The sequence below is a fragment of the Pithys albifrons genome, chromosome 1 (assembly GCF_047495875.1).
Source record: "Pithys albifrons albifrons isolate INPA30051 chromosome 1, PitAlb_v1, whole genome shotgun sequence".
NCBI lineage: Eukaryota > Metazoa > Chordata > Aves > Passeriformes > Thamnophilidae > Pithys > Pithys albifrons.
In genome coordinates, this window is record NC_092458.1 from 90,584,552 (window position 1) to 90,598,030 (window position 13,479).

Consider the following 13,479-nt stretch of genomic DNA (forward strand, 5'->3'; position numbering starts at 1 on the left):
TATGTGGCTTCAGCATTGGCCAAACCTGTGCACCCATGCACAGGTTCAGCTATCTGTTTGTCCCAGAGAGGGAAACTTCTTTGAAGGTCCCTCTAGCACATGGCGGCAGCGCACAGCATCCGCACTGCACCACACTGTGAAGGTGCTGCCCATGAGTGGAGGTGCTACTGCCTTTCCTGGCAGAGTCCCAACCTCACTAGCCAGGTCAGCAACCTCCTCTTGAGGGCACTGCTCCCGATGGCTGCAGCCCCCCCAGTTCCTGCCACCCAGCTCTGCTCCTACATTCCCAGGAGGGCTGTGAACAGCTGCTTCCCAGTCCGCAGTTTGACCTTCTTTCCCTGGGCCAGATTTGGGCTTGGGGCTCATGCCTACTACCCTCCACATGCCCTGGCCAGGAGCCAGCTCCTTCCAGGAGGAGAATTCCTCATGGCTGCCTCCTTTCCCATCTCAAGGCATCCGCACAGGGGGCGAGGATGTGGGCTGTGTGGGACAGATGTCCGCTGTGCTCCTCGGGTTTGCAGCTGGCCTGGCCTTCTGCCAGCTTTGCCTCCTGCCTCCCCAGTTGAGTTGTGTCTTTTGCTACAGCTGCTTTCTTCTTTTAGCAATTTTTTGCCCCTTTTTTGCCACTTCTATACTTCTGAGTCACAAGAGAGAGGACTAACAGTGGGGTGCGGAGAATAAATAAGTGAACACCACCTAGTAAGATCAGGGGAGAGCAACTCTGTCTCTGAAATTGTTTACCAAACAATGCTGAGTGTGTGGAGACAAATGGCATACGGTTAGCAACAACCATGGGCTAATTATAGTGGGTTAGGATAAACCACTGGGTCACTGGGCTGGCCACCCCAGCTAAACCTGCAAACATATAGACTGAAAAGCATAACTGTATGTATATATTTAGTATAATGTGGAATGCAGTAAAGAACTTCCTTCTAAAACCTCAGCTACCTTGGTGAAGACTGTTACAGAGAACCCAGATAACAAGCATCTTTGTGACACAGCTAATCCTGGTGTTTTCATTTAGCAATGAATATGGCATTTTAGTCTCCATTCCTAAAGAGAGTGCCATGAGGCACACTCTAGAGGATCAGGGTTTTTAATATTTTGGGGAAGAAAAGGGATACATCATATTTTTCCAGTTTTGTAGGATAGCTTTATTTATGAGCTTATATAAATGTACAGACCATAAAAATACAGACCATGTCTGTATTCTGATGTCATTAAGACTCAAGATTTTGCACAGTTGCATAAATCCTGAGCTACTGAAATCATGAGATTGCAGGAAAATCTGTACTTTCAGCCTTTCAGACTGTTTCTCCTGTCATGTGAACAAGCAGAAAGAACAACTTGGAGGAAGCTACTCTGTGTGGTAAAGAACTGAGTTCAGGCAAGGAACTGCTTCCCCAGGACTTTTGGACTAATGTTTATAGTGACATTCCAAGCATGGATAAAGGCAGTAACAAATTAAATATTGGTACCTCACTGCTAACAATTAGACAGCTGCTTAGGCTCCCTTCCTCAGTGGTCTCAGCCCAAAAGCTTAGTGAAGCAGCAGATGTTTATAAAGGTTAATCTCTATTGGTTACTACTACTGCTAATAAAGAAGACCCTTAGGGTGCCTTCTTGCACACATTGAAAGAGATTTAGGCTCTAAGTCTCACCCTAAGGAGGCCTCTTTTACTCTGCTGACTATGAAAGAAACTCATAGGAGAGCCTCAACACAGGCCTGAGGCTAATTTCTGCAAAGGAAAATGCAGACCAAAATATCTGCATCTTAGAGCAGCTGATCTCACCTAGGTCTTTCAGCAACCTACAGATCACATTTTTGTACATGCAGAGACCAGAAGATAAAACACACATGGAGGAACCTGGGGGAGCCCTGAGGTCAAGCCCTGCCCTGACTCCACTCCCACTGACAGGATTTTCTCCTGGCAGGGAAAGAGGGCCAAGCCCTGCAAGAGTGACGCTGCCAAGCCAACACCCTTGATGACATAAAAGGGCCAGTAAAGGAGATGTGGCTTTCTTTTGAATTTCAACTTCAGATGAGGGCAGGCCAGCTCACTCTGAACAGGTGCCTGAGCAGAGGGAATCATAGAATGGTTTGGTTTGGAAGGGACCTTAAAGATCATGTAGTTCTGACCTCCCTGCCATGGACAGGGATACCAGGCACTAGATCAGGTTGCTCAGGACCCCATCCAGCCTGGCCTTGAACACTTTCAGGGATGGGGCATCCACAACTTCTCTGGGCAGCCTGTTCCAGTGCTTCACCACCCTCTGAGTAAAGGAATTTTTTCCAACATCTAATCTAAACCTGTCTTATCACTATCTGTCTGTATCAAAAGTCCCTCTTCCTCCTTTTTATAAGCCCCCTTTTGGTACTGGAAGGCCACAATGAGGTCTTCCCTAAGACCTCTTTTCTCCAGGTTGAACAATCCCAGCTTTCTCAGCCTGTCTTCATAGAAGTGCTCACAAGAGGATACAAATCTCATTGTGTCTTTGGCAAAGGATTATCTGGGATTTGCAAAGAGATCTCTAACAGGAGAAAAGAAGTGACTGCATTGTTCTTGCTTATGGTTAAAAACCACTTCTCCAAAATTCTGTATGTCAGTCATGAGCCACAATATGCTCAAAAGAAGAGGTCTTGTTTGGGAACCTTTACTGCTTCTTTTCAAGGGGCCAAAAAAGTCTGTTCACATTAATTGATTCCATCTTATTATTGAAGAGTGTTTTGGGGTACCTCATTCCTCCCAAATCCATCCTAATGGAGCTAATGCCTCCTCTGCATTAGCTGCTTCTGATGTAGGAGGCTCTTAGGGGCTGGCTGTGAGCGCTGCCATCTACATATGGTTGCCTGTCACTTTCCAGTTTCCAACGCACTTGCTGCAAGCATATGTCTCATTTATCTCAGCATCTCCACCTCCCACCATGCCAGAGGGCTGGAGTACCCAAAAGAAAGAGGGAGGGCAGTCGGTTTAAAGCTGCGTCACAAGAGTCTTGGCAGCAAGAGGAAAGTGGAATAGCAGAGGGTGTTGGCTGGTGTGATGCTGGGATGGAAATAAATAGCATGCATGCTTTGGGCGAGTTTATAGCTCTCTGGGGTGACAGCCTCTGCCTTGGCAAGGGTGTGGTTCATGTCTCACACCAACTCATTGCTTTGACAGGACTGTAGGCACTGTCCAATATTTTTCCTATGAAACTCTCTTAAGGTTTCAGTAAGTAACTGGAAAATCCCCTGAGACCCTTTCATGCATCCAGCTATACCTGGGCTTTAGATTCACGTGGGCATCAGATGGGGTTGTGCTTTGGACAATCCAGACCTTTTACGTGGACCTTTCCTCTTCGACTTCTAGTTGCTCCACGGCTTGATGTAAACTCTTCGAGTCTCTCTGCCTCATAATAGCCTTTAGTGAAGGCTCAGCTGGTCTGTGCTGCCCTCTCATGGGCGTACATTGGAAAGGTTACGTTTTACTCTTTTTTTTGTTTTGTTTTCAGATGCTTTTTAACCTACTACTCAAACGCTATTTTTCCACACATGATTTCCAAAAAGCCAGGAAGGCTTAGAACAACATCTAAGAGGTATACAAAACGTAGCTACGAAACATAATTTTGTTGAGAGTTGTGCTGGACTCTGCTTAGCTCTTACATTTCTAAAGGGTTTTGCACTTCATTTGGTAACATTTAGACGTCTAACAGTGCAAAAAATAGGGAGCTGTTGCTCCCAAAACCAGGCCGAGTTTCTACCATATGCACTCCTATCTGCCATGTCAAACACATATTGGTGTTATGACATCGTACCATAGTGAAGAAGTCTGTCAAGATAGCTCTGTTAGCCTATCAAGAATTCAAACAACAGGGCCAAAAGGTGGGCTCTTCAGTGGGCAATAATTGCTTTCAGTAGTGTAGGGTTTCAGCAAACTGGCAATGCTGTCCTCCCCTGAATCTCCTTGCAAGGAGGCAGGATGTTATGCTAGACCCAAGGGCATACTTAAACAATAGCAGTATAGAGCCAGCATCTCTCTGCTCTTCAAAGGGGCTATGATGTTCATGGTATTTATGTAACTTTGAGCCACTGTTAAAAATTTTGGGTCTCTGACTGTTTGCCTGCATGTAATACAGCCTTCTCCCTAATATCTACTCATCTGTCCAAACACCAGAAGCTCCTCAGGGTGGAAACTGTTATTCTTCAAGGGCTGGTATGACATGTATTTTTCTCATTAATGAACAGTTGTGCTATTACACATGGCTTCATACACCTCTGTTTCCTGTGTTATGCTCTAGGAAACCAGGAGGACAGGAAGGAGGAAGGACAGAGGTCATCTCTTTTTCTTACAAACTCCCTAACTCTAATATGGAACCTACATCCTAGTTAATAATAAGGACTTTTAAGGTTGGACCAGTTGATTCCAAATAAGGCATTTGCCTGAAAGGCTTGCAAGTTTATAAGGAAGTTTTTATGGCCAGTGTAAACTGAGTTTCACTCCTTTAGCTACAATGCCTTCCTTTTTACTTTGAGAACTGTATTTCATAGCTGTGCACCTTTGCAAGTCCTGCTCTGTGTAGTCCCACATTCCTCCATCTCTTGCCACTTTAATGAGTGACAATGAAAAAGATGCTTATTTTTGGTCTCAAAGGAACAACATAAGAAAGCAAATGAATCCATCTCATAGCTTATTTCTTCCCTGGTATTATTTCAATGCAGTTTATGAAAGGATATCAGTGGTTTCTCCTGTTTTCTCCACTGGAAGACAGAAAGTTTACCCCAGACTCCTGAGTGAATAAGCCAATGAGATGTCCTTCCTATTGCCTGACAGCAGCAAGGTCTGACAAAGGAGAGTGAGCTCTTTCCACTTGTGAGAGGAGTTGCAGGGGAATTGAGATGATAGCCTTGAGGGAGAAAGGAAGAGCCATTCCATTAATTCATACCAGGTGTTTCTAAACCAGACCAACTATCGCAGTGTCTGCAGTCAGTTTCCAGTGTTGAATTATGTATATAGAAATCTCTTTCATCTCCTTTGCCTAAATTCACCTGTTCTGCAATGACACTCCAGCCCACCAAGTTTCCCCAGGAGAAGATGGTGACTGAGTGTTCATCCAATCCATGTCATTTCAACAACTCAACATTCTCCTTTTCATTTCTGTATGTTGAGCTACGGCCATGAACTTTTGATGATGGTGCTACATTAGTTTTATCCATGAGGACAGTCCTGAAAAAGTAATGCAGACGTGGATATTAATGCCTGATCTTCATGGAATGTTTTGTCATTTTTGTCTCCATTTCCTCTGGCTGAAGGAATGGTCAAGAGAAGCTTCCCCCTGAATACAACTTGAAGGCATGTCAGACAGGGTTTGATCAATTTGCCCTGGTATATTCCCTTCCAAGCTCTTCCACGTTCTTCAGTCTTCAGCTGGCAATCTCTCTTGAGTATTTTGTCAGACTTCACCCAGAGCTTAGTTTCTTCCATTTCAGACATGAAAGCCCTAAGTAGTTGCTGCTGCTTACTCTGAGTTCCACATGATTGTGAAACTTTGAAATCAATGACATTAAACGAGCTTAAAGTTGGTGTTATGTAGCAATGATTCATATCCCATGAGTCACAATGAAATGTCTCATGCTATAAGCAGCTGGCCATTGAAAAATATACTCTCCACCTAACTAAGAAGCAGAGCAGACTCTGTGTGAGCTTTTCAAAGGATCTTTAATCAGCTGTTGCAACATTTTTTTTCCATTGGTTAGAAGCAGTACACAGGCAACTTTAGTATTGCTTGGGGCACCTAAGTAATTTTAAGTTCCATACAGACGTGGCAAAAAAAACCCTGATGTTTGGATCCAAGAGACCTATTTCACAGTGACTACACTTTCCTTCTGATTCCTCCTCTGCATCCTGCTTCTGAAAGAGTACAAGGTTCACAACAGAAACATTCTATGGATCATTAGATTACGCCATTTGGCAGATTAACTGCATACCATGCTCCTGTGCCTGTCCATGGATCAACAAAAAACAACCTCTTCCTTGAAAATAATGCACTTTCTTAGTGCCCAGATCATACTATGGATGAATCATCCTTAGGAAATACAAACTACCTCCAACTTCCACACCTTTCACTCCATGACCTATCCTTATCCATTAGAAGCACACAGCAATACACAGCTGTGGGTAAAAACCCCACAAACCACCCTTTTTAAAAGAATGCACTTCAGTGCACAGATGTCTCCCTCACGGAGAGGAGAAAGAGCAAACAACAGATGTTAGTCACGTTGGTTAGCACACTCTGGAGGGCATTCAAATATACTGTGACTAGTGTGCTATAAGGACTTATATGGAATAGTTTCGGTTACACACAATGAACTGCTAATTCCTTTAGAGCACTCAAGGCAAGAAATTTAATGACAGTTTAATGTCATGTTGATAAATGTCCACTTATGAAGAAGAAATAAGTATCCAATGGTTTGAGAAAGAAATTATGGAAAAGGGACAGTCACTCTGGAATTAAGACTGTAGTCAAAGTTTCCATTTTAAATCTAACTTTTCTCCTTTTCTTCACTACAGAAAAGTTTTCTTATACACAAACAGCACTGCCTTACTGTGAAGTAGAATTTTTCTAGAGCTAAAGTGTATTTTTCAGAAGAATTCAAGCAAATCAAAAGCTGTGTGACACTAGCTTAAACACAATAATTTGCAAACATTCTGGAGGATGCTTTTTTGTTTTCATAAAATTAAGTTACTGGGCTTCTTTTTCCTTGAAAAACTGCAATTCAAAATACAATTCAATCATCTGAGAGGTTTGAGGTGAAGGAAGTGACATTCCTCCTCAGCTCATGATGTGTTCTCCAAGATTTCTGGTCAAAGCTCTTGCTCAGAGCTGATCAACTCCCTCTATGTTGGTAAAAGCTGAAGGATTGTCCTTGGCCTACTGTCTTCTCCAGTTTCTTGCCATCTACACATTCCAAATCCAGGCCCCAGGAGCTGCCTTATTTGTTTCTATACAACTGCTGCTCCTCAAAGGAGAGTGACCTCTCCCCTGAGGACAGAAATGAACAGAAAACACTGTTTCTGTTTCTCTCTTGTGAGAAATGGAACAGACAAATGCTCTCTCTTCTGTGCATTGGGAAGAATTCTTGGTACCACACAGCAACTTTGCTGGCATGAGATAAGGTGGCCAGGCCACCACAGGAGAATTTTGGCCCTGAGATTGCTGAGGAATGCTGGGTAGGGCCTCTCTTGCAAAATTTTTGTCATCTGTAAGAAGACTGCTTTCCAGATCACTTCGGCCTACCTGAAGGAGCAATTAATGAACTTTCCTTGCATAACTCTCCTAATGATGACATGAATTTGAAGGCTTACACTTATTGTCTGACATATTACAAGTCAAAAGGTTATCGTAATTAAAAGAGAACAATAAAATACAACACACAAATGACAGAAGCAGGAAGTGGACAGTTAAGGCTGTACCCAAAAGCACCCTAATCCTGTTCTACAGCAAAATTCAAAGACATGACTTCTCCATCTCCTGGGACAACATGCTGACAAATGACCATAGAGATGAGAAGGCTTCAGCCCTATCTTTATCTTCCATACATTTCTGGTTTCACAGAGGTGTGTTAGGACAAGGCATGTATGCATAGCACTGCTTACAAATTCTTGATCAAAAATACATCAAGCTGAAAAACAATCTCGGTGTCTGATTCTTTCAGCTGCCAAAGTAGTGATTTCAAAAGCATGTCACTGCTTCAGTGGGATCTAGATGCCTAAGTCTACATCAAACTTCTTATAAAAGCAATGGAGATTGAATCTGAATCTTGAGCCATTTCTAAGGTCAAAATAACCTTAAAAACCTCCCTGTCCTATAAATGACAGGGGTGCTCACCTACCTTTAACCTAGAAATACATGAGCGAGCTGATCTTTTTTGAGAACCTTAGATAAAAATGAAACTCTTTCAGACATGGCATTTGTATGCCAAATACTTGCCTCTGTTATTCCCAGACTTTTGGGGTCCAAGTTGTGCTGCAGAGAATCACACAACCTAATCATCATACTTTTAGCTAAAAATAGATAGATGGAAGTTTCCATAATGTTCTCTTCATAGCCATAGAGACAGTCCTTTGGCAATATACTGCCATCCATCAGGAAATTAGAACACTTGCCTAAAAAAGAGAAAAGTCTGTAGATATTTAAAGAAAAAAGACAAAAACTTTCTGGCATCTACTGCACATACACCATATATGAGGCCAAAACAACAGTATGCTGTGTTGCACATTTTCAATAATCTTCAGGCAAGAGACAAGAAAGATGAAGTTTCTTAACAGGGTGAAAACAGACACTTAAATAGGATGAAAATGAGAATTGTGTTTTAAGAATCAAAAGCAGCTCAAATGATGTGTTTGCGAAATGTACCTCGTCTGATGAATTCCCTGGGCTACCAGTGCTTGGTTTTGGTTTGTTTAGTTTTACTCACCTCCCACATTCCTGAGTGACAATGTTTTCTGAAGCCATTAAGGGTGTGTGCAACTGTTGCTTTTCTGTTGGCAACCCCAAAAAGCAGAATGATGGGTACCCAGCAGGAATGATTGAGGGTGTGACAGCTGCACCCAGTGTGTGGAAGAGGAAGAAGACATCTTCTTGCATCAGAGGAGCTCTGGGGGCAGTGAAGAAGCCCAGACCCAGCCTATTAGACGGGGATAGGCATTGTTGCATAGCCACCAATGCAGCATGAAAAAAGAGGGTTGTGGTTTGTCCAGGACTGCTTTTCAATTCTACTTGCTTTTGTGCTTGCTTTGTCTGAGCTGTGAGGTTTCTCTGCACGGAAAAGCAGAGCCTAGGAGTGGCCTAAATACAGGATTTATGCATTTGTATGCACAAACTGTATAGGAGTTCAGCAGACCTGACTTCTCAAGATGTGCCACATGTGTATGCAGGTCCATACACACTTAGATCTGAGTTTGTGATTCCAATATTTGGTTGCAGGATTTAAACCCAAGGGGAAGTACAAACATACAGAACAGAGAAAACATGAGAGATACAAGCAGACCTTTTCCAAGTTATTGCCAATGACTACAAAAGCATGATGCAATATCATGATAGCAAGGTCAGTAGGGGCCAAAAGGAGTGTACAGGCCCTCTTCTAGAAACACCTACACATCTTTGTTCTCCTCCGATATTGTCTCTGTTTCTGCCTGCCTGGCATATATCATAGACTGCACCTGGGCAAAAGGAAAAGGAAAAGGGTCATTTGGGAGCTTATTTCCTTACACACTGGTGCCCAGAACTGACCTTGACATTCATCTGCAGGTTTTGCATTCAGTGCACCATGAAGCCAGTGGCAAAACATAAAGATGGTGCTTCTCCTAACTGAGTAGAGGGCAACAAAGGGAAAGACTCACTTTCTCTGCTTTCTTTCCTCTAACCTCCTCCTTTTCCCAAGAAGCAATCTAGCTCAGTCTCAAACTATTGTCTCACATGACTGATTTTGAATTAGCTGTGTTTTAATACCCTGCAGGATCAGCAGAGACAGCTTTGAACAGAGGCGTGTGGGCAGAAGTGTTCCCTCTCAGTCTGGAATAGAGGGATCTGGGGAAGGGTCACAGAGGGGCCCTATCTCTGTCCTTAAGTTTCTCTCACCTCTCAGTTAACCCCAGGGCACATTCACTCCATCCTTTTTCCACATCCACCTCTTCACCCACCCTCCCATACCTTCCCTCCTTTTCCTTTTAGAGCACACGTGGTCCCTTCCACCCCAGGCACTCTGCTCCTGCTCTGTGCTTCCTCCTCTCAAGTGAGCAGACACACCGTGAGAGAAACAGTCCCAGGCTGACCATGATTCTGGTGTGCTCAGCAAAGCTGGCTTTCTGCTGTGGCCCTAACAGACAGTCCCCACTGAGCCCCAGCAAGACCATACCTCCAGCAATATGAACTGCAAGGGGTCATCAGGCTTGTGGTACACGAGTTTTTCGGTGATTTCCTGAGACAGAGACAAACAGAAGGAAACCATTATTGATAATTGTGTAGGTGGGTGGCTGCACTTTCTGCTCCAACACTAACTGCATTTTAAAAAGCAAGCGTCTCTTTCCAACACCAAAGATGATCAAGGGTCCTGTTCTACTGCTTTTCTTAAGTTTACACTTAAGAAAGCACACAACAAGGAGGAATATGGGGAAGGGATAATTTGGTTCAAGCTAACTTTAGGCCAAGCTCCTCATGTAGGCCTCTGGAAAGAAAAAGGAAATATGTATTTCACCTGAAATATCTCCAGAATTTTATGTTTCTCCACGTAATCAATGGAGACTTGATAGGCATTTTCAAATATGTCTGGCTCTGATATTTCACCCGCAGTCTCTGGTGCTGAAGCCGCAGCCACAGGTGTGTTACTGGCATCCTGTGTGGAGTCAGATGTGTGCATCTTGACTTTGAAACTGGCAGTTCACGCACAAGTGATCTGATTTCAGGTATTCTTTCCCTGGCTGGGAGTGGTAACTGGTAGTTTCTTGATAACCAGCTGGTCTGCAGACACAGCTAGTTCCACTACAGATGGCTGGTCTGCAGGTGCTGGTGTTTCAACCTCAGGTGAGTCATCCAGTGATGGTGGGGATTCAGCTATAGGTGTCTGGTCCTTGGATGGTTCAGCAGCTGATGGTGTGCCAAATTCCTCCGCTTCAGATTCTGAATGATTGTTGTGCTCCTGCTAAAATATTTAACAAATAAAGAACAAATAATATTTTAAACATGTACCTCCACAGACCAACACAACACATCATTGCATTCTTCTGCAACTCCTCTTAAAACATGCACTAAGAGTCTTCAATTTCTGTGACTGGCCCCACCAGAACCTTCTGCATGATCCCAGGAACTCCCTTTAGGCTCAGGCCCAAGCCTTCAGAATTGCTCTGAACCAACCGTGTAGCAGGTGTATCTGTGCCTGATCTGACTAGTTTTTCTAGGGGGACTCTAAGTATATATTGTAGGTAGTTTTGTCTCTGTGGAAGTCCCTTGGGTGGACCCCAGACCCTCCACCTTTCCTTGCTGTTGGTGAGGTCTCTCACCAGTGCCCTGCCTGTGCTGGGGTTGCCCTCAGCTCTGGGCTCATGTCCCCACTCAGCCTTGCTCCCTGACAACAGGCAGCCCAAATGTCTGCAGGGCTCGCCCTGGCAGGCTGTGGGACTGGGCCGTGGGGCTGTAGGCTGTGCTGTGGAGGTGTACTGTGTGCTATGCTATGGGATTCTGCTGTGGGGTTGTGGGGGTGTGCTGTGTTATGGGGCTGTGCTGTAGTCTGTGCTGTGGGCTTTGGGGCTGTGCTGGGGGCTGCACTATGGCGTGGTGGGCTGTGCTATGGACCATGGGGTTGTGCTATGGGCTATGGGGCCGTGCTGAGGGCTGTGCTGTGCCATGGGGTGGTGGGCTGTGCTGGGGGGCCGTGCTATGGGGCTGTGCTGCCCTCCCGTCCCAGTCCGTGCCTGAGCACAGCCAGTTCTGCTCCGCTTCTCCTCCCGTTCCGAACCCGCCCGGGGCAGCGCTGGCAGCGCCCGCGGCTGCTCCAAGGATTTGGGGGTACTGCTGGCACCAGCGCGGCCTGAAGCGGAGTGCTGGGAGAGCAGGACCTGCGCCCGTCCCTGCAGTTGGGAACCCGCGTGTTGTGCCCGGGGGGCAAAGCACACCGGTCGGGCCGGCGCAGGCAGGGATGGGGCACTCGGGGGCACCGCGGGTCGGTGCAGGAAGGAAGGAAGGAAGGAAAGGAATGCGTTCCCTGGGGCTCTCCCTCACCTGCCCCCAGGTCTGCAGGGCAGGGGGCGCTTCGCTCCCCGCCGGCACTTTATGCCGCTCGTCGCGCGCCGTAGAGGGCGGGCTGTGCAGGACGCCGGGGCGGTTGCCGGGGAAACCGCGTCACGTGTGTCGGCGGGCGGTGCCGCCGAGGTGACGTGAGCAGCGAGTGCTGCGCGGCCATTTTTGATTAGGGCGAAAACGCCGGGAAGTGGTGACGGGGATCCCGGAATCCCGAAATCGATCGGGTTGGAAACGATCTCTGAGATCATCGAGATAAGCCTATGACCTAATACGACCATGTCAGCTACAACATGGCACTAATTGCAACGTCCAGTCTTTTGTTTAACACCCCTAGGGGTGGTGACTCCACCACCTCCCTGAGCAGCCCATTCCAATGTCTAATCACCCCTTCTGTAAAGAAAGTCTTCCAAATGTCCAGAGTGAACCTCTCCTGACGCAACTGAGGACTGTGTCCTCTCATCCTGGTTGCTTGGCAGAAGGGACTGACCCCACCTGCCCACACCTCTGCTTGGGTGGTTGTTGAGAGCAATAACGTCCCCCCTGAGCCTCCCTTTCTCCAGGATAAACATCCCCAGCTGTTCCTCACAGATCTTGTGCTCCAGACCCTTCACCAGCCTCATTGCCCATCTCTGGACAGGCTCCAGCACCTCAATGTGTTTGTGAGATTAGCTCAGTTGGTTAAAACTTGGTTGTCATAATGCCAAGGTTATGGGTTCAATCCCCTGTATGGGCCATTGACTTAAGAGCTGGACTTGTTGATTCTTGTGGGTCCCTTCCAACTCAGAACAGTCTGTGATTCTGTGGCAGTGAGGGCCCAGAACTGGACACAGCACTTGAGGTGTGGCCTCACCAGTGCCGAGTACGGGGGGACAATCCCTGCCCTGTCTCCCTGGCCACATTACTGCTGATCCAGGCCATGGTGCCATTGCCAGCGGTGCCTGGCCCTTGCTCTGGTGATGCTGCTGACCCTGGTCCTGGCCCTGGGTCTGGTTCTGTCCATGGCAACCGCTCCCTGACCTGAGTTATTCTTCCCCTCACAGCAGCTAGAGAGCTCTCTTGGTGTGTGCCAGATCCAGTGAGCCACCTGTGGGAGCTGCCTTGGCACAGGGAAGGACATGGGGGTCTCCCATAACCCAGCCTGCCACTGGCCTTCTGTTTTGCCGGGAGTTGAGTTACTTCACTGTGAGTTCCAGTGTCCTGTAGGCCTAACCATGCACCTATGAGAGATGCAGGAAAGCCCAGGACAAGCATTTGCTGTTGTTGGCTCTGTTAATAAGTGCCATGGTAGTGAGGAGGCCTGGAGGAAGAGGAGGAGAGAGAGAAGCTGTGCACGGAGGGGCAGATGGAAAAGAATTTGTCAAATAGCTCGAAAAGGGAAGCAGAGAAGCAAGAGGTGGGGTAGAAGAGTGCCAAGTGAAATATTTACATGTGCATTGGTGTGAGAGGTACTTTCTTCTCTCCTCGGTTTTACACAAATCCAGGCAGTTGGTGTGCTCTCTGATGAACTTCATCAGAAAAAGCAAATAAACAGATTGTCAGTTTCCCCCAGAGTGGAGATGAAAGGAATAAAGATGAAAGCTGTGCTGGGTTACCACAGTAACCAGCTTCTGACTTATTCTTGTTCCTGCTCCAGTCTGACAAGAGCTGGGATTGAAACCAATGGCTGAAACTGCCATGGGGGCTTATGGGGAGTGAGAGGGAGGG

The 13,479-nt window shown here is 46.2% G+C and overlaps 1 protein-coding gene across 1 annotated transcript; it reads right to left on the bottom strand.

Annotated features, from left to right (window-relative positions):
* Nucleotides 1-7,840: 7,840 nt before the first annotated feature.
* Nucleotides 7,841-11,815, bottom strand: TEX55 (testis expressed 55). Its single transcript, XM_071572195.1, has 5 exons — nucleotides 11,755-11,815; nucleotides 10,235-10,678; nucleotides 9,896-9,958; nucleotides 9,136-9,200; nucleotides 7,841-8,144 (listed from the first exon to the last, which is right to left on the bottom strand). Exons 2-5 carry the CDS (start codon nucleotides 10,394-10,396, stop codon nucleotides 8,132-8,134), a joined length of 303 nt encoding a protein of 100 aa, XP_071428296.1. The 5' UTR covers nucleotides 10,397-10,678; nucleotides 11,755-11,815; the 3' UTR covers nucleotides 7,841-8,131.
* Nucleotides 11,816-13,479: the final 1,664 nt, after the last annotated feature.